We start from the raw sequence: 20,722 nt of genomic DNA on the forward strand, positions 1-20,722 counted from the left end.
CTCCGATATATATATCCCTCCGAAATGTCAAGAACATGTTCTGTCTCTTCCTCCGATATATATATTTCCCTCGTTTCATTTGATGTCAAAATTCCTTTTTCTTTAAAAATTTCAAGCAACAGGCACCCAAACCACGTAATAGCTAGTACGCACGCTCATCCCACCGCGTGCACACGATTAAAGCCATGCTTTTCCGAGATTGTGGACTTTTGCAGCCTGGAGATTGTTAAAAAATTGGCGAGCTCAAACGTCCCAACAGTGTAGTCCCCTTGTCATAACAGCCTGTAAGTTACAATGCACAGTTTAGGGGCTCAAACAAACAAACTGAGATGGTAGTAGTCGTTTGGCAACTATATATCAAACAGAATAGCCAATGGCTGAAATGATTATGAATGTCCCTATTTATCACGTCATTCTCGACGAAGAGTTTTATAGCGTAGTTTTTAATAACTTATTTATTCTCTCTCCTCTCAAAAACATTGTCACGTCATAAAAATTAATTATGTGGCAGCCTATTAAATACAAATAAAACTCTGATAGAACTTCCACTGAGAATGGCCATAGTTTCATTTTTCATTTTAAGGGTTATAGAATTTGGTTCGTCTTTGAGAATTGTTACATGCAACTTTGTACTAGAATAATACGCGTACAATCATACAATTTATTTATAGACAGATCATACAATTTATTTCTCCCTCCGTCCTATAATATAAGGAATATAGTTTTGTCCTAAGTCAAACTATAGTAACTTTGACCAAGTTTATACAAAAAGAAGGAAAATATATAGGACTTGAAATTAACTTAACTAGATATATTATGGATTATATTTTAATAATATACCTCTTTGATGTGGTAGATATTAATATTTTTTCAATAAACTTGATCAAAGTTATTATAGTTTGACTTATGACAAAACTAGATTCCTTATATTTCAGGACGTAGGGAGTATTTATTAGATTGTTTCTCATTAGTAACTCTTTGTTAATTAGATATAGATGGTATACATTCCGTCTACTTTAAATTGTAAGTCGTTTTAGCTTTGTGCTAAGTCAAACACATTGGTAATCTACATTTTGAATATAGATGACATATAACTTTGACCAAGTTTATTGAGAATGTATTAACATCCATAATATCAAATAAATACATTATCAAAATATATGTCACGGTACATCTAATGAACCTAGTTTGGTGTTTGTAGCTATTTGTACATTTTGAATATTTGTGCTACAAAACGATAATATATGCGCTACAAAATTTAAATTTTGAATGCAACATTGTCATTTTGTTTACCGAGGAAGCACTAGTTTTGGTTTTGTTATTAATATAATCTTGTTAGGGAAAGTCCATGTATGAACTAGTATTCAAATGCACAACAATTTATGAATGATGATGTGCATAGTGGCATGAAAAAAAGATCGTTTTGGTAGGCTAAAGATATCTTAAACTTGCTAGATACTTGCCTTATATGTCAAAGTTGTGGACAAAAATTATGCTCTGCGCGAAGCTTAACTCTATCAAAGTTTTCCAAGAGAGCGAGGGCGAACAACCCATGTAATTGTGGCCCTGTTCGCTTCGTTGAAAAGCCATGGCTGAAAGTACTGTTCGCTGATTTGTTGTGAGAGAAAAACAATGTTTCTTCGTTGAAACAGTACGGCTACAAACGAACATGACATGTATTTGTAATTTTGTATAGAAATATTATCTCCATCCTGAAACTAAGCAATTCTAACTATGCCCTTAGTTAAACTATTTAAAGTTTAATAAAGTTTATAAAAAAGAGTATCAAATATTTAGATACCAAATACTGTTAAAATTTGAAAGTCCATGTATGAACTTAGTATTCAAATGCACAACAATTTATGAATGATGATGTGCATAGACGCATAGTGGCATGAAAAAAAGGAACGTTTTGGTAGGCTAAAAATATATTAAGCTTGCTAGATCCTTGCCTTATATGTCAAAGTCATGAACACATATCCTGCTCTGGCGAAGCCTAACTCTATCGAAAATTTTCAAGAGAGCGAAGGCGAACAACCCATGTACATGTATTTGTAATTTTGTATAGAAATATTATCTACATCCTCAAATTAAGCAATTCTAAGTATGTCCTTTGTTAAACTATTTAAACTTTAATAAAGTTTTAAAAAAGAGTGTCAAATATTTAGATACTAGATATTATTAAAATTTGAAAATATATTTCATGAAAAAATTAATAATTATTATTTGGTATCACAAAGATTGATATATTTTTTATATAAATTTGATCAAAAGATAGTTTCACTTAGTGCTATACTAAAATTGCATTTTCCCAGGGATGGAAGTAATAGTGTTGAAAATACCTTTTTTGAGACGAAAGGAGTAATGTTCAAAATATAAATCGTGTAAGATGAGGTTGAGCCGATCATGACCCTTCAAGCGATGACTGTCGGTGTTTGTTGAAACTTATGGACCGCAGCTTGCCATGCGCAGCACGACTCCATCGTACTTCCATGTGATTTGACAAATTGATACCACACACCGGAGTCTGTCCATATCATGCTAGGACAACATACACGCACAGCACATGCGGCAAGCTACCAGCCTACCAACCACAGCTGACAACCCCGTCCGCGAATCCATCTGGAACTGGATGGAGCTACTGACAATGCAAGAACCAGTCACAGAGAGCGACTGCCCTCCAAACCCTGCTCGCATGCTCACGGCCGTCAGCCGACTGATGGCCGGTGATGCTGCATCGAGATTCGAGAGAGATCAAAGAACAAGGCTTGTTTAGATGCCCTCCAAATTCCAAGTTTTTTCACTCTCTCTCCATCACATCAATTTTTAGACGTACGTATGGAGCATTAAATGTAGGTAAAAAAATAACTAATTATACAGTTTGGTTGTAAATCACGAGACGAATCTTTTGAGTCTAGTTAGTCTATGATCGGACAAAGTTTGTCGAATACAAACGAAACGTGCTACAGTATCCAGATTGCAAATATTTGCAATCTAAACAGGGCCCAAAGAACAAAGATTGAAGCTTACATCACATATTGGCAGTTGGCACTCCTTATTTTGTTTCCAGCCAGTCTCAAGCAGCTACAAAATAATGAAATATTGTGGTTTCTACATTACAATGATCTAGCTATAATAACAATAGTTCTAGTTTCGCCCTAACTGTGATACAGAGAATCGTTAATGATATTCTACATCGATGCAGCTTGCTCAGACCTCTCGGTGTCTGCGGGAGCCGCCGCCTCTTCCTTGCCGAAACTTGGAGCCTTGGGGATGAGACCAAGGATCTTGAACATCGCCTGGTCCGCGTCGAAGTCGTTGTTTGGGGTCGTGAGAAGTTTCTCACCGGCAAAGATGGAGTTGGCCCCGGCAAGGAAGCAGAGCGCTTGTTCTGGCATGGAGAACCGTACTCGGCCTGCTGAAAGCCTCACCATCGCCTTTGGCATCACGATCCGAGCAGTGGCGATCATGCGGATCATTTCCCAGATCTCTACAGGCTGATGTTGAACATTAGTTAGCATAAACAAATAAAAAAAACAGTATGTGCAGAACTTATAGTCTACTCCTACACAAGTACACATTGTAGCCAACAATGTGCAATCAATAAAAAAAAGGGCGTACCCAGTGCAGAGAGCTCCCGCTTTGTGCGGGGTCTGGGGAAGGGTGTTAGTGGCAAGCCTTACCCTCGCCTGTGCAATGCGAGAAGACCGCGACTCGAACCCGGGACCTTCCGGTCACTGGCGGCAAGACTCTACCACTTGCACCAGCCCGTCCTTCAACAATGTGCAATCAATGACTTGTATATTATATACAAAGATATAGCCATGTTTTCCATGTGTGAGAATGTGAGATGCAGGATCACCCACTAGCTGCAACAACCTAAACTGGAGTACAAAATAATCGGCAGTACGGATACCTTCTGGTCCTCAAGAGGTGTGCCTTTTACAGCAACCAATGCATTAATAGGAACACTCTCTGGGTGTGTAGGCAAGGTGGCTAGTGTATGCAACAACACCACCCGGTCCTCCTCTGCTTCACCAAGACCAATGATTCCACCTGTAAAAAAACAAATGGAGCACCAAATTATACACTTAACTACTGAAGACATATATTCCCAAGTTTTTTTGTAAACTGGAAGAGGATCGCTTTGTGCAGGGTAGTCCTCATATAAAAGCAAGAAACATCAGTGACTTCGAAGAATCACCTGAGCAGATGCTTATTCCAGCTTCACGGACATGCTGAAGAGTCTGCAGTCTATCATCATATGATCTTGTGGTAATAATGTTGGGATAATATTCTCTTGATGTATCTAGGTTATGATTATATGCTGTAAGCCCAGCCTTCTTGAGTTCTTCAGCTTGTTGTTTCTCTATCATGCCCAGTGTGCAACAGACCTCCATGCCCATACCCCTGCATATTCAATTATCCAATGCATGCTAAAATGTTGAAATAATCTATAATAAACATGCATAAAACTTCTGTTGACCAGATATATCATCATATTCCATGCAATTAAGGTCTTTAAGTCAATGGCCTGCTTATTGTAGGTGAATACACAAAGCTAGTTTGTTTTGAGAAAAATACAAACTAGGTGAAAAATGGCATGATAATAGAACATTGACCTAGACAAAAACTTGTGCATGGTTAAGCAGAACATGCGCCATATATATACCATAGTTTTATCGTATAAACAAAAGATTTCAATGAATACCTTATTTCCTTGACATATTCAAGAATCTGGTTGAAGTTTGTTTTCCTGCCGATGGTTTCTCTCCATGCAGCTCCCATGCAAAAACGGGTGCTCCCAGCCTCTTTTGCCTGCACAAAAATAGATTAGGAAAAGGAACAATATATAGAATAGTGCACTGTGAGAAATAATAATATTGCACAGAATTTAATAAGTTATAAAGTTATAAGTCTACAATCAACAATAAGATTAGATGTCACTTTGCGACAGTTAAAAAACAGTTGAAGTGAACTTGTCACCTCCCAGACAATTATTACACTAACAATACCTTTTTTGCTGCTTCTAAGACAACATCTTTGTTCATCAATTTTTGGGCCTTCAATCCAGTGTTGTATCTTGATGACTGAGGGCAGTAAGAACAATCTTCACTACACCCACCAGTCTTGATTGAAAGAAGTGTGCACTGCTGCACTTCTCTGAATTTATGGGTAGTTCTGTGGACCTGAGCCTGAAAAAAATAAAGTGGTTGCCCAGTAATTAGAAGAACAAATGGCACGTCAGAGTTGTTGCCCAATCAACTGTGCATTGTGACATAGTCACATGAATGCTAAATGCTACATCACAGGTAACTCATATTGTAAAGAACATTGCGTTCTTCAGAAGAATAATGATCCATTTGACTCGTTCCACCTTGTTACATCTCTATTCCGTCTTACAAACTGGCAATCTGTGGAGATACTCCGAGGAATGCTTACAATCCATGATGGGTAAAGACGCTCAGTAATGTAATAGTTCTACACCAAATGAATATGTTACTTTGACCAATATATCTAATAGGACATTAGTCACGCAATTTTTTTTTATTGACCAGCATTTATCAGACTATCATGAATTTCAACGAATCATCATCCCTGATCTTCACTGAATGGTTTACAACAATAACTAGACTTTTCTATAGGTAACATAATGATAAAACTTTGGAAATCCGTAGCAGTGTAAACTTGTATATGACTTCCTCTACAGAATTATGTGATGCTCCAACACTTGCCCAATAGGTATGAGAAGAACCAACAACCATACAGCCTTCTAGAGGTGGATCTTAGAAAAACTTGTCAAGAACATCCCATTCCTGCTCCTAAAAGTGAAATTTTCCATTAACTACAGTGCCAACTATTGAAAGAAAGGCTTGATGTGAATTTCCACGCTATAGGCTATACGGCCCTTGGCCCTTGGGGGCAGTACCTTCCTACCAACACTACAGATGGACTTATAAATAGCTCACCTTTTTTACAAACTTATGAACACATAAGCTTGACAGTTGACACCAAAGTCCATATGAACAGTCTTTTCTTGCACACGCAACAAGGTCGAAATTTTTATAATATGAAAAGTATGTCTTTGGCTTTCAATGCTAAATACTTGCAGCACAGTTCAAAAAATCTGGACGCGAAGTTCAAAAAGAACCCAATGAAGTTGACATCACTGTTGAAGTGTTGATAATTGGGGCTTTCCACAGGTTAAAAGTCCTAAAGCCTAAATTGACAGAGTCGATGCTCATCACCACCACTTAACGAAACTTGGGCAGCATAACAACAATATTTGTGTACTAAATCCATCGACTGTTAACTGAACATGGACTGATGTTTCATAATATATTCATTCTTATATCTGAGAAAGCAAATAAAATACCTACTGTCCTCATCCAAAGTTCCACTGAGCTGAAATGTCAATCGCTATCGTTAACTAGAACAAGAAATTCCCCAAAATGAAACATTTTTGGCATTTGCCCAACCGACGACACTCTGTGGCAATCTCCACGGTTAAATTTTTTTTTTTGGCATTCAACTAGTACTAGCACCTCTCATGCAACAAATCTAGCGTTCACATCCCAACGACTCTAAACATAACCTTGCCAGTAAATCTACGGCCTTCAACTGCCAGAAGCTCAAAGACAGAATCTTTCACCAAATTTTTCCGGAGACCATTAATCCAGTACCAAACCCGAGCGCAATTTGGGATCGCGAGGTGTCCATTCCATTCCAGGCGGTGTGTCATGTGTGACGGGCGGTCGTACGTACCCCGTGGAAGAGGAGGTCGAGGAGCGGGGAGTCGTAGACGGCCTGGATCTCGGGCCGGCTCCAGTCGTTCCGCGGCCCGTCCTGTATCGCCCTCTCCGCCTCCGCCGCGGCCGCCGACGCCGACGCCGAAGCCGAAGCCGCGGGGGCCGACGAGAACGCCGCCGCCGCGGCGGCGGCGGCGGCGAGCGGCGGGCGGAGGCCGGAGCGCAGGTTGCGCGCTAGCAGCAGCATGGCCGTGCTAGCAGGAAAGGGATAGAGCAGCAGCGGGCGATATGGCCGAGGGAGGGAGGGAGTTCGTTGCAGCTTGAAGCCAGCGTGAGATTACACGCTCGTCGGCTGGGCGGCTGCGGCGACTTGCGACTTGGCTGCTGCGGTCCCGAGGTTGGTAGATTTGACTGGCGCCTACGGAATTTAATTCTTGTTTTTTTCCACAATTCGTCAAACTTGTGGTGTGGCAGATGAAAATAGTGTGGATGACTCCCGGAAAGAGTACTCACTGTTTGGACTTTCGACTGGGCTTGGTGAAATATTGGGGGCCTTGTTTAGTTTCCATCAAAATTCAAGTTTTTTCACTCTTTCTCCATCACATCAATTTTTGGACGTTTGCATGGAGTATTAAATATAGATAAAAAAATAACTAATTACACAGTTTAGTTGAAAATCACCTCTACTAGGATATTTCAAGTTAAGACCTCTATTTCACGTTTTTCTTTCTTCTCATCTGCTTTGTATTCTGCCTATTTGATACATATCCTATATTCAAACACGAAATTTCTAATTCAAAATATCAATAGAGTGCCATCTCAAGGAAAACACGACAATGCAAAATGATTGATTCTAACAAAAGATGATTTGATCGACTGGCATGGGTAAGGCTACTATAAAACCTATTTTTATAATGGTATAATGCTATACTCCCTCCGCCCCGTTGTCTCTGTCATCCTAGCTCTGAACCAGGTGCATCATTGCAGGTCTGAACCTAGACATCCATATGACTAGATACATGGACTTCTTTATGAACCTGGTCACTTAAATACTGAGCTAGAACGACAATTGTCGTGGGACAGAGGGAGTATGTGCAGGGAGTGCAGATTAGCCCAATAGGCCTGCACCCTCCACGACTTCTCCATCTAAAAAAAATTGGACGCATTCCCCTCCCTCCTCGGTCGTTGCGGCGTTCTCCACCGCGCCATTCGATCGTCGTGGCCGATTCCACCGCGTCACCCGCCCGCCGATTGCCTTCTCCAATGCGGGGGCCACTCGCCATTCCACCGCGCCGCCCTCTCGCCGCTCGCCTTCCCCAGCGCTGGGGCCACTCGCTGCAGGCACCGCACCTGCCCGCCCGTCACAGCCTTCTCCAGTGCGGGAGCCGCTCATCGTGGGCACTGCACCCGCTGGCACCCCCCGTCACTCCGCGGCATTGAGCTCCACATCAACGAGTCTCCATTCATCCAAGCAGCAAGTAGATGTTGCGTTGAAAGCGCATGTTTCAAGTGTTTTAGATGTTTCAGAGGTATGTTGCAAGTATTTCACATGGATGTTGCAAAAGTAGATCCGGATGTTGCATATGCATGTTGCAATGGCTATACAAGTATGTTGCAAGCGTCTCTTCCAAATGTTCCATCTGTTTTCAGATATATGTTGCAAGTGCTTTATCTGGATGTTGCATATGTTTTACACATATGTTGTAAGTGTTTTATCTGGATGTTTCATATGTTTCACACATGTTGCAAGTGTTTTATCTGGATGTTGCATATGTTTGCAATAGCTTTTAAGTGTTTTCAGGTGTTTTGCAGGTGTTTTAGATGTATGTTGAAAGTGTTTCAGCTGTTGCAGACGTAGCTTGCAAGTGATTCATCTAGATGTTGCAAAAGTAAATCTGGTGTTGCACATGTCGTAATGGGACCCAGCTACCACAGCGGCCTATTTGTAGTTGCTGGGGCGCCGCCGAGTGGACGCAGTTGGTCCTGCGCATGCGTGAGAAGCGGAGGGGGCACAAGCGGCCCCGCATGTGGTCGGGTGGCGCGGACGACGTCTGGGCAGTGTGGGCCCCTGTGTGGGCGCGTGAAATGGAGCAGATGCGTGAAACAGGGTGTAGGCATGGATGTCCGGACGTGAACGTCCGTCTGGACATCCGAGCGCTAGCAATCCCGTTTTTAGGGCCTGTTTGGAATCCAGGAATTTCACAGGAATTAGTTCATTTTCACAGGAAAAACACAGAAACATGGAAAAAAATTCCCATGTTTCAAACAAGGCCTTATAGTGCTATATGGCTCGGCTCATTTGGAATATCATATTCATCACTATTGGCATCTAACCACCTTCTAATGTATCCAACAATATGTTTGGTTCTTGGTTCAAAGGACTTTCTTCTAAGCCTAGAATACAAATTTTAGTAGACACAATTCTCTTTGTTGGGCCATTTGGTTGAGTAGAGATGATTTGATTTTCAATGAAGGTGTAACTAACTCTTTCATGCAGGTTGCTTCTAGGAGGACTTATATTGGATCAAAAGAGAGGAAGAAACATATGTTTTAGAGATTGGGTGTAGGCTAGAAGTTCAGCAACAACATTGAAGCTTAGAGTAGCTTTATCTTTCTATCCTGTATCATTCTTCTTCTTAATCTTTGTAATTAATGTTTTTCTTCTTAATCTTTATAATATCCAGTATGCTTAATGCTACTCCCTCCATTACAAATTATAATACATTTTGGTTTTTTAGATATATTGCTTTTAATATATGTCTAGACATAATGTATATATAAGTGTATAGCAAAAATTACATATTTAAGAAAACCAAAACGTCTTCTAATTTGGAATGAAGGGAGGAGTACTTTGGTCTGTATTGCCTATAACCATTCATTTGTGAAATGAAGAGGCCAGATTGATGTTCCTTTATCTAAAAAATATGTGTCGGTGTTCTTGGACCACCGACGAGTAAATTTGTATTTGCGCGTCTGTCTCGGATGGTGTGCTCGGAGGACACAAGAGTTTATACTGGTTCGGGCGAAACGTTCCTATGTCTAGTTTGTTGTGGCTCATGTTACCGACACTTGATTTGTAGTAGAGGTTACAAACAGGCGAGAGAGGGAAAGGATCCCAAGTCTCTGGTGAAATGAGTGAACGGGTGCTGAGAGCTCGATCGCTGCTCAGCTGTGTACTCGTGTCGTGCTCTTGTGTTTTTATCTCATGGTTCTGTCTGATGCAGATCTAGATCCCCTTTTCATGGGGCGCCCTGCTTCCCTTTTTATAGGCGAAGGGAAGCATGGGTTATAGCGGAGGAAAATGAGAAGAACGAGAGAGAGAAGGCTTCTAGGATCGTCGGGTCCTTCTTCTCCCTCATGCGGGTCCTGATCCTATAGATGTCAACATGGACGGCTCCATGTCATGGCCTTGTTCATCACTGGCGTCATACGCAGGCGTCATCTGCCGGTCATGGCGTTTCATTCCGTCCCAGTGGACGTCGTGGTGAACTAACGCGCCTGTCAGCGTTCATACGAGGGTTAGGCAAAACAACACCGGCACGTCCGACGCTATTCTTGATGTGAATCCTCAGGTATGTTAGCTACGGGTTACATCGAGGCGTGCCAGTCTATTCCCTGGGGTTAGAGTTTTGACCCAGGCCCATACGCTTGGACCTGGAGTGGTTGGTGGCGGTATGGGTCCTCGTCGAACAAGACGAAACCCACGTCCTTAGGGGTGGGTGAGATAGAGCCCGCACCTGAGGGGTCGGGCGAGATGGAGCCCGCGACCTTAGGGTTGAGCGAGATGGAGCTCGCGGCCTTGGGGTCGGGTGAGACAGAGAACGTGGCCCTAGGGTCGGGCGAGATGGGGCATGAACCCAAGGGGTTGGGCGAGACGGAAATCCTATCCTTGGGGTCGGGCAAGACGAAGCATGAACCCAAGCGGATCGAACAAGACAGAGCCCGCAGCCTTGGGCAAGACCCCCATAGCCAAGAGGTCAGGAGAGATGGAAACCGCATCCTTAGGGTCAGGCGAGATGGAGCCCATACCTAAGGGGTCAGGTGAGACCTTTTAATATGTCTTGCTCCATCCGGGGATGTCAGCGTGGGCGCTAACCTCCTTGCTTTGGGTATCCCTACTATTGATACCCGACAGTAGCCCCCGAGCCCGTGGTGGAGTAGAATACTCCTTTGGAGGTTTTTTCGGATAGGACTCTGAGGGCCCTAGCCTTCTTTTTGTAGCCCACGACGTGTCCTGGTAGGGTGCCGGTTCCCTTTTGTCACGATCGGTGTTCTTGGGGGCACGTAACCATAGGACTTAGGAGGCCAGAAAGATTTTTCTTAATTCCGGTCCCCTAGGATCTGATCGGTCCACTGTCATGCTACGACCACGTGTTCGGTCTCCTTATGAGTCCAACTTTCCTCGAACCCGCGTAAAGCAGTGGTCCGATTGAGGGTCGGCTTGTCTTTATGATGGATGAAACATGGTGCTCGGTGAGCTATTAATGGGCTAGTCTGAGTGGGGCCCTAGCTTCCTGTTCGCGAGGGTCTGACATGGGTTTGCTGGTGACCAACTCTAGACTCTTGACGGTCAGTCCATATAGTTCTTGGGTTCGTTTGGACGGTCCTAAGGGCTTGTTGCCTTTCTTTGAGGAAAACCATGGACTAGGAACCAACCAAGACTCAAACATGGGCCAGGATGCCCACGGCACTCGTGCACCTAGGTACTAGCTGCTAGTGGGCCCATCCCTTTCCACCCCTCGCTCTAAGGGTGCCCCGGAGTGGCTGTGAACCCATCGGTGGGCCAGCCTTCAAATTTCTGGTCCTGAATGGGCCGTAGGAGTGTTTTCATCTCTAGATCCCTTCTTACCTATGGCGGTTCTTGGCCCATTGAATGGGTGAACCATTATCTAGCGTATCCTTCGAGGGCACAGCCAGAGATAGCATGCGCGTGATCTTCGGTGGGAGGTGACATGACGTGGCACAGTGGACACGTGAATCTAGGTGGACGGTTTGCCTTCTCGTCCCACTCTGCCCTATAAATAGCGGCCTCCCCCTTCGTGTTCCTGCACATCAAAACTACAGCCTTACCTTCTTTGTTTCTTCACCGCCGCCGTTTGGATCTCCTGTGCTTGCTAATCCACCGCTGGAGCCCTAGATCCATAGCTTCCACTCCTTCGCCACCGCCTTTGCTTCTCTATAGCCACCTCCATCCTCCATGGATTCATGGTATTGCTCTGATGTTACCTATACATGCCTAGAGGGCCTCATCAAGCGTGGTCTTCTCCACGGGAGGACCGATGTGGCTTAGTGGCTTGTGCCCGGCATGAGGATGCGTCAGCACCGCTCGATGGCTATGTCATCTCCTTCGCGCTCTTCCATGAGTGTGGACTTGCGGTTCCTCCTCACCCATTCTTCTAGGGTATGCTGCATAACACTTGAACCCCAACAGGATCCAGCACATTGCAGCCTTCATCGCGATGTGTGAGGGGCACCTAAGGATCGGGCCTCACTTCGAGCTCTAGAGATATTTCTTCTCTATCTCCTTGATCAAGAAGGAGAAAGGCCGGGAGGCCCCGGTGCCGATTGGATGCACGGGCATCCACCTTCGAGGGCAGTGGGCGGCCGAGTACATGCCCTACTAGCTCTCTAGATCCAACAAGAGGTGGCACTCATATTGGTTCTACTTGAAGGACGACCATGCCGCACCCTTGCATGTCTTCTTCGGGCGTTTGATCAAGAGGTTCCACCGTTATGGCCATGGGGGACACCCATCAAGGAGAAGAAGAGGATGCATGACCTCCTTGAGGCCAGCGTGTTCCTGAAAACCCATGGCCTTCATAGGGCTGGCGTCATTGGGGGTATCACGCGAGGAGGGTGGCGCTTCTGATGGTGTGCATCCTCCTGCTGTATGGGATGATGCCCGACGTGTAGCTCATCAGGACGACGCTCGCCTAGGGGCTGCTCCACGATAGCAAGGTCACGCAGTGTGTCAAGGAGGCCATGGGGGAGGCCAATGCCGTTTTCTTGATTCTTAGGCATCCTGTGATGCGGCCGGATGTGGGCTTCATCGAGCTGCCAGTGGGGTTAGTCTTCTAGGACTCCATCGCACCGCTGCCAGAGCACATGGCCATGAGGGCAGCAAACCGTGCCATGGATGAGCAGCAGCAGAAGAAGAAGGATGACAAGGAGAAGAAACGGCGATCGAAGCAGCGAAGGAAGCGGTGTCAAGGCTTGTCGGAAGAAGAGGATGAAGAAGAGGAGGAGGAGGAAGATGATGGCTCCATGTTGCCCATCCCATGGGATGATCTGGTCACCGAGGATGAGGACCCGCCTTCACCATAAGCGGGGCCCTTCCTGTGGCATGTCGTGAGGCAGAAGGGGAGGATATGCTCCTAGAGCCAACAAAAATGAACCGCCCCATCGCATCCGGACCTTTGACGGTGGCCCCAGAGTTGGTGGATATATGTCGCCCTACTCCATCCGAGCCCTTGGCGGTGCCTCTGGAGTCAACGGGAGGTGACTGTTTTGATTCGTTCGAGCCCTCTGAGCCAAGGGAGGGCTCAAAGCGGCTATGTGTCAATGAGGAGCAGCCAGGATTGGGCAAGCCAACTCCAAAACGTCCTCATATGATGGCGTCAAGGTGAGTCTAGAGTTTTTGTCATCCTTTTGTCCTAACGATTTTTTGCCACGAACTGACTGCCATGTCCCTTGTAGCATCGGAGGACGTTGGACTCTCCTATGGCTTGCTCTAAAAAAGATCCTCCTCTAGTAAACGTGCCAGGAGCCGGCTGTCACCACACCGGTTTAGGGCATGAGTGGCGTCTAGGCAGCCACGATGTCGACCGGGGAGGCACAGCCGATGGTTTTGTCCACGGGAGAGCAGGTGGAGGAGGGCACGTTCGGGGCGCCTATGGTGGGCATAGCATGGCTAGTCGTGTCCTTGACATCGCAGGCGAAGGAGGCACAGTCGGAGTCACCATCCGTGTAGGTGGCCATGTCTATGTCGAGGCAGACAAAAAGGGGCGTACCCGAGGCATCCTTCACGGATGTGGTGATAGGGTAGACCTCCATGTCCACGTCACCTGCCCACTCTATTGCTAGAGGAGCCACTCTAGAGGAGCTGCCACCACTAGAGAGGTCGGCACCGCTTGAGGTCGATGTGGGGACGTCTCGGTCTCTGGTCTGGATGGCTACCCTTGATGAAGTGGTAGAGGAGAGGGAATGGGGGAGCATCCACATAGAGGTTGGGGACGCAGTTTGCGCCCTAACCACCATGCTAAGCTCGATGCATGACATTGTCGCCCTAGTTGGCTAGGTATGATATGACCGTGCTTCCAACCCCCATGTTCTCTTTTCGTGCCTCTAAGTCTTGTCTTCTTCGTAAGTCCTTATGGCCCGCAGATGGGAGAAGTCCTAGCTCCTTGCTGAGGAGATGCGGCAGAGTGAGGGGCTAGCCACACAGCTTGCTACCACCTGTCAGGAGGTGGCTGAGCTTGCCCCTACCACCTAGGAGGTGGCTGACCTTTGAGTCAGGGAGAAAGACACTCACAAAGACACCCACGAGGATGAGGAGAAGCTCGCAGCCCTGATCGAGAGGGCATGCATAGACACCATGGAGGCCAAACAGCTACGAAAGGAGTGGGATGATTTGCTTTGGGCCATAGAGGAGCTCCACATGGGGACTAAGCTGGCTTGCTAGGAGCGCACTGATGCTTAGTAGTAGATCGGCCACCTCGAGAAGGAGCTCCGGAGGGAGAGGGACCTAAAGGTTGTAGCCGAGGGCATGTCCATCAGGCTCGCCACGGAGGTCGGGCAGCGCCAAGAGGAGGTCCGGTGCCTAGAGGCTGAGGTGACCCGGCAGCGCGATGAGGTGTGCAGGCTTTGGATGGACGTCGATGGTAAGTCTCTGGTTTCCCTTGTTGTCTTTCTACCTAAAATCCATGGTAGGTCTTTTGACATGGTTGGTATGTGACTTGGGCAGGTCTCGATGACAAGCTCGGGTCAGAGGTGGTGAAGTGCCGTGGCCTAGAGAAGGAGCTTAGCGAGGTGAAGGACACCCTCTAGAAGGAGAGCGATGAACATGACAACCTGTGCGTCATCGTCCAACTGGTCTACAATGAGCTCAAGCTTGCCCCGGAGCAGGAGACATGCTCCCTCATGGTTCGTGCCACCTAGATTATGGACCGAGCATATGATATGGTGAGGGGTGCGCTTCGCTTTGGCGTTCACTGATCATTCATGATCGCCTGTTCTCATTAGGAGAACATTGATATGGCGACGATGAGCCAAGGCTTCACGCCCATCTATACTGACGTCGAGCTGGACATCATCAAGGAGGAGGTGGCCCCCTAGCGCATGACCTTTCTGCCAAGATAGAGGATGAAATCATCCATCCGAGGGGTTAGTTTAGTTAGATAGGTCAGGCGATGCCTTTGTAATAAGCGGACTAGTTCCATCCCTTTTGTTTCGTTTGAATAAGTCTGTTATTTTCTTTCGGTTTGAATGAATTTGTTCTTTCTCCCTTTTTATGTGTAAAAAAGGGGTTAATGCGCTTCGACCCTTCCTTTTGTTAAGACTGTAGAGCTCGAGGTGTGGGCAAGAAAACTCTGGTCACGCTAGTAGGCAAGAGTGCCATAGCCGCTGGGGCATAGGTTTCTTACAGTCCAACCAGTTTTACTTAGCGTTTGTTTCTACAAACCTTGGCTCTAGGTTTTTAATATGAGAAAGGGTCGGGCACGGCGACTATTTCAGAAAGGGTATATATACACCCTTATCAGCCCCCGAGTGAGACCTGACCCCTTACTGTTTCTAGGGTCGAGTTTCACTAAAGATCGAGGAGACGATAGCGAAACTGGTGGGAGAAAGCGTTATTCTTAGTTTTTGTACGTACCGCCTCCCTAGGATCCGAGCCATCGTTCTATAACTGCGCATTTGGTCTCCTTGCAAGTCCAACTTCCCTCGAGCCCCTGTTGTTGCAGGGGTCTGGTTGAGGGGTTAGCTCGTCTTTGTGATCGTCACCCCATCCATAGTTTTCGCAACCAGAGGGGTTGAGCTAACGTCACTTGCCTCGATGGCTCGAGTGTCATGCTCGGTGAGCTCGCTAATGAGCATCTCCGAGTGGAATCTAGGTCCATCGTTCATAATGGGGTCGGCATAGCCCTCATGTGGCATTCCACTGCTCCTTAACCAGCCTCTCGGCAGATGCCTGAGTCATTTCGGAGACCGACTCAGGTGGCCCGCTGGCCTCCCCTCGATGGAGATTCTATGGGCATGACTCGAGGTTAGGATCAAACGAGAAGGTCGAGATGACCCTGTCCGCTTCTGAGCGGGTAGGGCAAAGGCCGCTGGGGCTCAACTGCATTTTCTTCCCTAGCTCTGTTCGACATAAGGCGGCCTCAAGCCCTTCTTGGGCCGGCCTTCAAACCCTAGTCGGTCGCCGCTCATGTTGAATGAGACGACTACCACTTTGTGACGCGATACGAAGCGTTGTGATGCAATAATTGCATATGTGATGCTTGGATGTATGAGAATGGATGAATGAATGCTCATGCGCTAGAGAAGTAAAGTGGGGGTTGGTAAAGTTACCTCGATAGCTCGAGTGATGGGTTCGGGGGGCTCTTACCAGATATGTCCAAGTGGAATCCAGGTCTGTCGTTCGTGATGGAGTCGGCATAAGCCGCATGGGGCATCCTACTGCTCCTTACCCATCTCTTGGTAGCGGGCTGAGCTTCTGATCGACTTGGGTGACCTACTGGCACAGGACTTACCTATGGAGATAGAGGATGAGATTATCCCGCCCTAGAAATTAGTTAGGCAGATATGCCAGGCGGTGAACTTGTAATAAATGGACAAGCTCTTAAATTTTGTTTTGGCCAAACAGATTTTTAGCCCTTCTCCCCTTTTTGTATAAAAAGGTTAATGTGTTCTGACCCTTTTTATCATTAAGTCCATAAAGCTTGGGGTGCGGGTGAACAAACTCTGATCACGCTGGTGAGCAAAACCGCTGTAGCCGCTGGAGCGTAGGTTTCTTGCGTTCCGACCAATTTTACTCAGTGTTTATTTCTGCAACCCTTTCTTCTAGATCTTAACGTGAGAGAGGGTCGGGCATAGAGAATATTTGCTAGGTGGATATCCTCTCAAATGCATCCTAACTCTTTTCGTAGTTAAGGCTTAAAAAGCTTGGGGTGCAAGAAAAAACTCTGATCACGCTGGTGAGCAAAAATGCCATAGCTTTTGGGGCGTAGGTTTCTTACGGTCCGACCAATTTTACTCAGTGTTTGTTTCCATAAACCTCCCTTCTAGGTCTTAATGTGATTGGGGATTGGATAGATATGCTCTTATCAGCCCTCGAGTGAGGCTCGACCCCCTATCATTGCTGGGGTCAGGCGTCACTAAAGATCGAGGAGTTGATAGCGAAACTAATAAGAGAAAGCATGCATAAATTAAGGGTAAAAGCAACGTAGCTGTTTGATGTTCTAGGCATTGACGAAGACATTGCCGTCGATGGTCCTGACCTTATAGGTGCCTAGTCAGAGCACCTTCACGACGACATACGGTCCCTCCCACAGCAGAGAGAATTTGTGGTGGTTCTTGTTGCTCTGGACGAGGCGAAGCACCAGGTCCCCGACATTGAAGGCCCGACCCTGCACTCGATGGCTGTGGTACCAGCATAATGCTTGCTGGTACTTGGCCGAGCACAGGAGGGTAATGTCACACACTTCATCTAGCTGGTCCATGGTATCCTCGAGGGACGCCTTAGCTCCCTATCCGTCGTATGCCCTAACCCTTGGCGCTCCATAGTCGAGGTCGGTCAGGAGGATAGCCTTGGAACCATAGACCATGAAGAATGGCGTGTAGCTGGTGGCCCGGCTGAGGGTCGTTCTTAGGCTCCAGAGCACAACAGGAAGCTCCATGACCCATCGTCTGCCAAACCTATTCAACCGGTTGAAGATCATAGGCTTGAGGCCTTGTAGGACCATGCCATTCACGCGTTCGACCTGCTCATTCGTGCGAGGGTGTGCCATGGCGACCCAATCAACATGGATGTGGTATTCATCGCAAAATCAGAGGAACTTCTTCCTGGTGAACTGCGTGTTGTTGTCCATGACAATGGAGTTTGAGACTCCAACTGCATGCCATTGTCCATGATAATGGAGTTCTGGACTCCAAAGCAATGGATGATGTCAAGGAAGAATAGCACGGCTTGCTTGGATTTGGTCACGAAGATCAGTCGACCCTCTATCCACATTGTAAAGTTATCTATGGCAACAAGCAAGTGCGTATAGCCCCCGGGCGCCCTCTTGAGAGTTCTGACTAGATCAAGCCCCTAGACCATGAATGACCACGTGATGGGGATCATTTGGAGTGCTTGGGCTGACAGGTGGGTCTACCGAGCGTAGTATTGACACCCTTCATAGGTGCGTACAATTTGTTTAGCTTTGGCTACTGCGGGTAGCCAGTAGAAGCCTTGTCGGAATGTGTTTCCGACCAAGGTCCTAGGTGTAGCATGGTGCCCGTAGACCCCACTGTGGATATCACTTTGCAACTGCTTCCTTTGTTCGATGGGGATGCAGCGCAGTAGGATCCCGGTGCGGCTTCACCTATAGAGCTCGCCCTCAATAATGACAAAGAACTTGGCATAACACGTGAGCCATCGAGCCTCTGTTTTGTCCATCGACAATGCCTCACAGAGGAGGGAGTCAAGGTAAGGCGTCCTCCAGTTGGCCAGAGGGTTAGGCTCTATCGCTGGATCCTCATCAAGATCCATAACTTTAGGGTCGGATGGAGCTACTGGCTGGTTAGCCCCTAAGCCCAGGGCAGGTGGCCTATTACCAGTCTGTTCTAGCTCCTCATAGTGGACTGAGGGCTTGTACTAATCGCTGGCAAAGACGCTCGTCGGCACCAACTCTCGGCCAGATGCCATTTTTGCTTACATGTTGCCACCTCATTAAGACGCCTCAGGATGTGATTGAGCTCGAGATCATCAAACTTGTCCTCCAGCTGGCAGACTTCTCGGCAATACACATCTATCTTGGCATTATGGCAGCTTGATTCCTTCATGACTTGGTCAATGACTAGCTAGGAGTCGCCCTGAATGTCAAGCCATCGAATACCCAACTCGATGGTGATGCGTAGGCCATTGATGAGTGCCTCATACTCGGCCACATTGTTGGAGGAGGGGAAATGGATGCGAACAATGTACCTCATGCGTACCCCGAGGGGTGAAATGAAGACTAGCCCCACACTGGCGTCTTTCTTCATCAGCGATTGATCGAAGTACATCGTCCAGTACTCTTGGTCGACGACTACTGGCGGCATTTGGATCTCGATCCACTCTACAACAAAATTAGCCAGCACTTGGGACTTGATGGCCGTTCGAAGGACATATGAAATGCCTTGACCCATTAGCTCGAGTGCCCACTTCATGATTCTTCCTATGGCATCCTGGTTTTGGACGACCTCGCTGAGAGGGAAGGACATTACGACCGTTACTGGATGTGGCTTGAAGTAGTGATGTAACTTTCTCTTGGTGATAAGGACAGTGTACAGGAGTTTCTAGATTTGGGGTAGCGAGTCTTAGAATCAGATAAGACCTCGCTAATGAAGTACATGGGATGCTGCACTTTGAGGGTGTGTCCCTCTTCTTCTCGCTCTACCACTAGGGCGGCGCTGACCACTTGTGTGGTGGCCACAATATAGAATAGAAGTGGTTCCCCATCGATCAGAGGGACTGGCATTAGGGCCTTCGTTAGAAGCTGCTTGACCTTGTCAATTGCCTCCTAGGCCTCGGAGAGTCCATTCAAAATAGTCGGCCTTCTTCAGAAGCCGATAGAGGTGGAGACCTCATTTGTCGAGGCGTGAGACAAAGCGATTGAGCGTGGTGAGGCACCCCGTAACTCGTTATACCCCTTTTATGTTCTGAATTGGGCCCATTCTCATGATGGCTAAGATCTTCTTTGGGTTGGCTTAGATGCCACGCTCAGAGATGATGAAGCCCAGCAGCATACCCCTTGGGACCCTGAAAACGCACTTCTCAGGTTGAGCTTAATGTTGTTTGCTCGGAGTTTCACAAAGGTCTGCTCTAGGTCAGCTATGACCTGGTCAGCCCATTTGGATTTGACCATGATGTCATCCATGTAGGCCTCAACGGTCCACCTGATGAGATCCCCAAAACACTTGAGCATGTAGTGTTGGTACGTAGCCCCCGTGTTTTTAGATCGAACAGTATTGTTATGTAGCAGAATGTTCCAAATGGGGTGATGAAAGATGTCGTGAGCTGGTTGGACTCTTACATCATGATTTGATGGTACCCGGAGTACACATCAAGGAAGCAAATGGTTTCACACCCTGAGGTCGAGTCAACTACTTGGTCTATGCATGGCAAAGGAAATAGATCCTTTAGACATGCTTTGTTGAGACCTCTATAGTCAACACACATTCTCCATTTTCCACTCTTTTTTTTGTACAAGAACGGGATTGGCTAACCACTCAGGGTGGTATACTTCCTTGATGAACCCAACAGCCAAAAGCTTTGCAATCTCCTTGTCGATGGCCCTACGTTTCTCCTCGTCAAAGTGACACAGACGCTGCTTCACTGGCTTAGAGCTTAGCCTGATCTTCAAGGCATGCTCGGTGACTTCTCTTGGAATGCCTGACATGTCTGAGTTTCTCCACGCAAAGATATCTCTATTGGCATCGAGGAAGTCAGCGAGCGTGCTTTTCTATTTCGAGGAAAGCTTGGTGCCAATGCACACTACTTTGCCCTTGGGTCGCTAGGGTCTCCGTAGGCTTGAAAGACCCGACCGACTGCTTGGGGTCGGGTGCTTCTTCGACGACCACCTCCCTGATGGTCGCAAGCTCTTTGGAGGTGACAATTGTCGTGGCATGTTCGTAACACTCAACCTCACACTCATAGGCATGCTGGAAGGAGATGCCGATGGTGATGACCCCGTGTGGACCCAACATCTTCAACTTTAGATAGGTGTAGTTGG

The 20,722-nt window shown here is 46.8% G+C and overlaps 1 protein-coding gene across 1 annotated transcript; it reads right to left on the reverse strand.

Moving 5' to 3' along the window:
- Positions 1 to 2,926: 2,926 nt before the first annotated feature.
- LOC136500677 (biotin synthase, mitochondrial-like) lies at positions 2,927 to 7,134 on the reverse strand. Its single transcript, XM_066496088.1, has 6 exons — positions 6,766 to 7,134; positions 5,016 to 5,195; positions 4,712 to 4,818; positions 4,205 to 4,410; positions 3,917 to 4,056; positions 2,927 to 3,497 (listed from the first exon to the last, which is right to left on the reverse strand). The coding sequence occupies exons 1-6, from the start codon at positions 6,994 to 6,996 to the stop codon at positions 3,192 to 3,194; spliced, it is 1,170 nt and encodes a 389-aa protein (XP_066352185.1). The 5' UTR covers positions 6,997 to 7,134; the 3' UTR covers positions 2,927 to 3,191.
- Positions 7,135 to 20,722: the final 13,588 nt, after the last annotated feature.

The sequence above is a fragment of the Miscanthus floridulus genome, chromosome 13 (assembly GCF_019320115.1).
Source record: "Miscanthus floridulus cultivar M001 chromosome 13, ASM1932011v1, whole genome shotgun sequence".
Lineage (NCBI taxonomy): Eukaryota > Viridiplantae > Streptophyta > Magnoliopsida > Poales > Poaceae > Miscanthus > Miscanthus floridulus.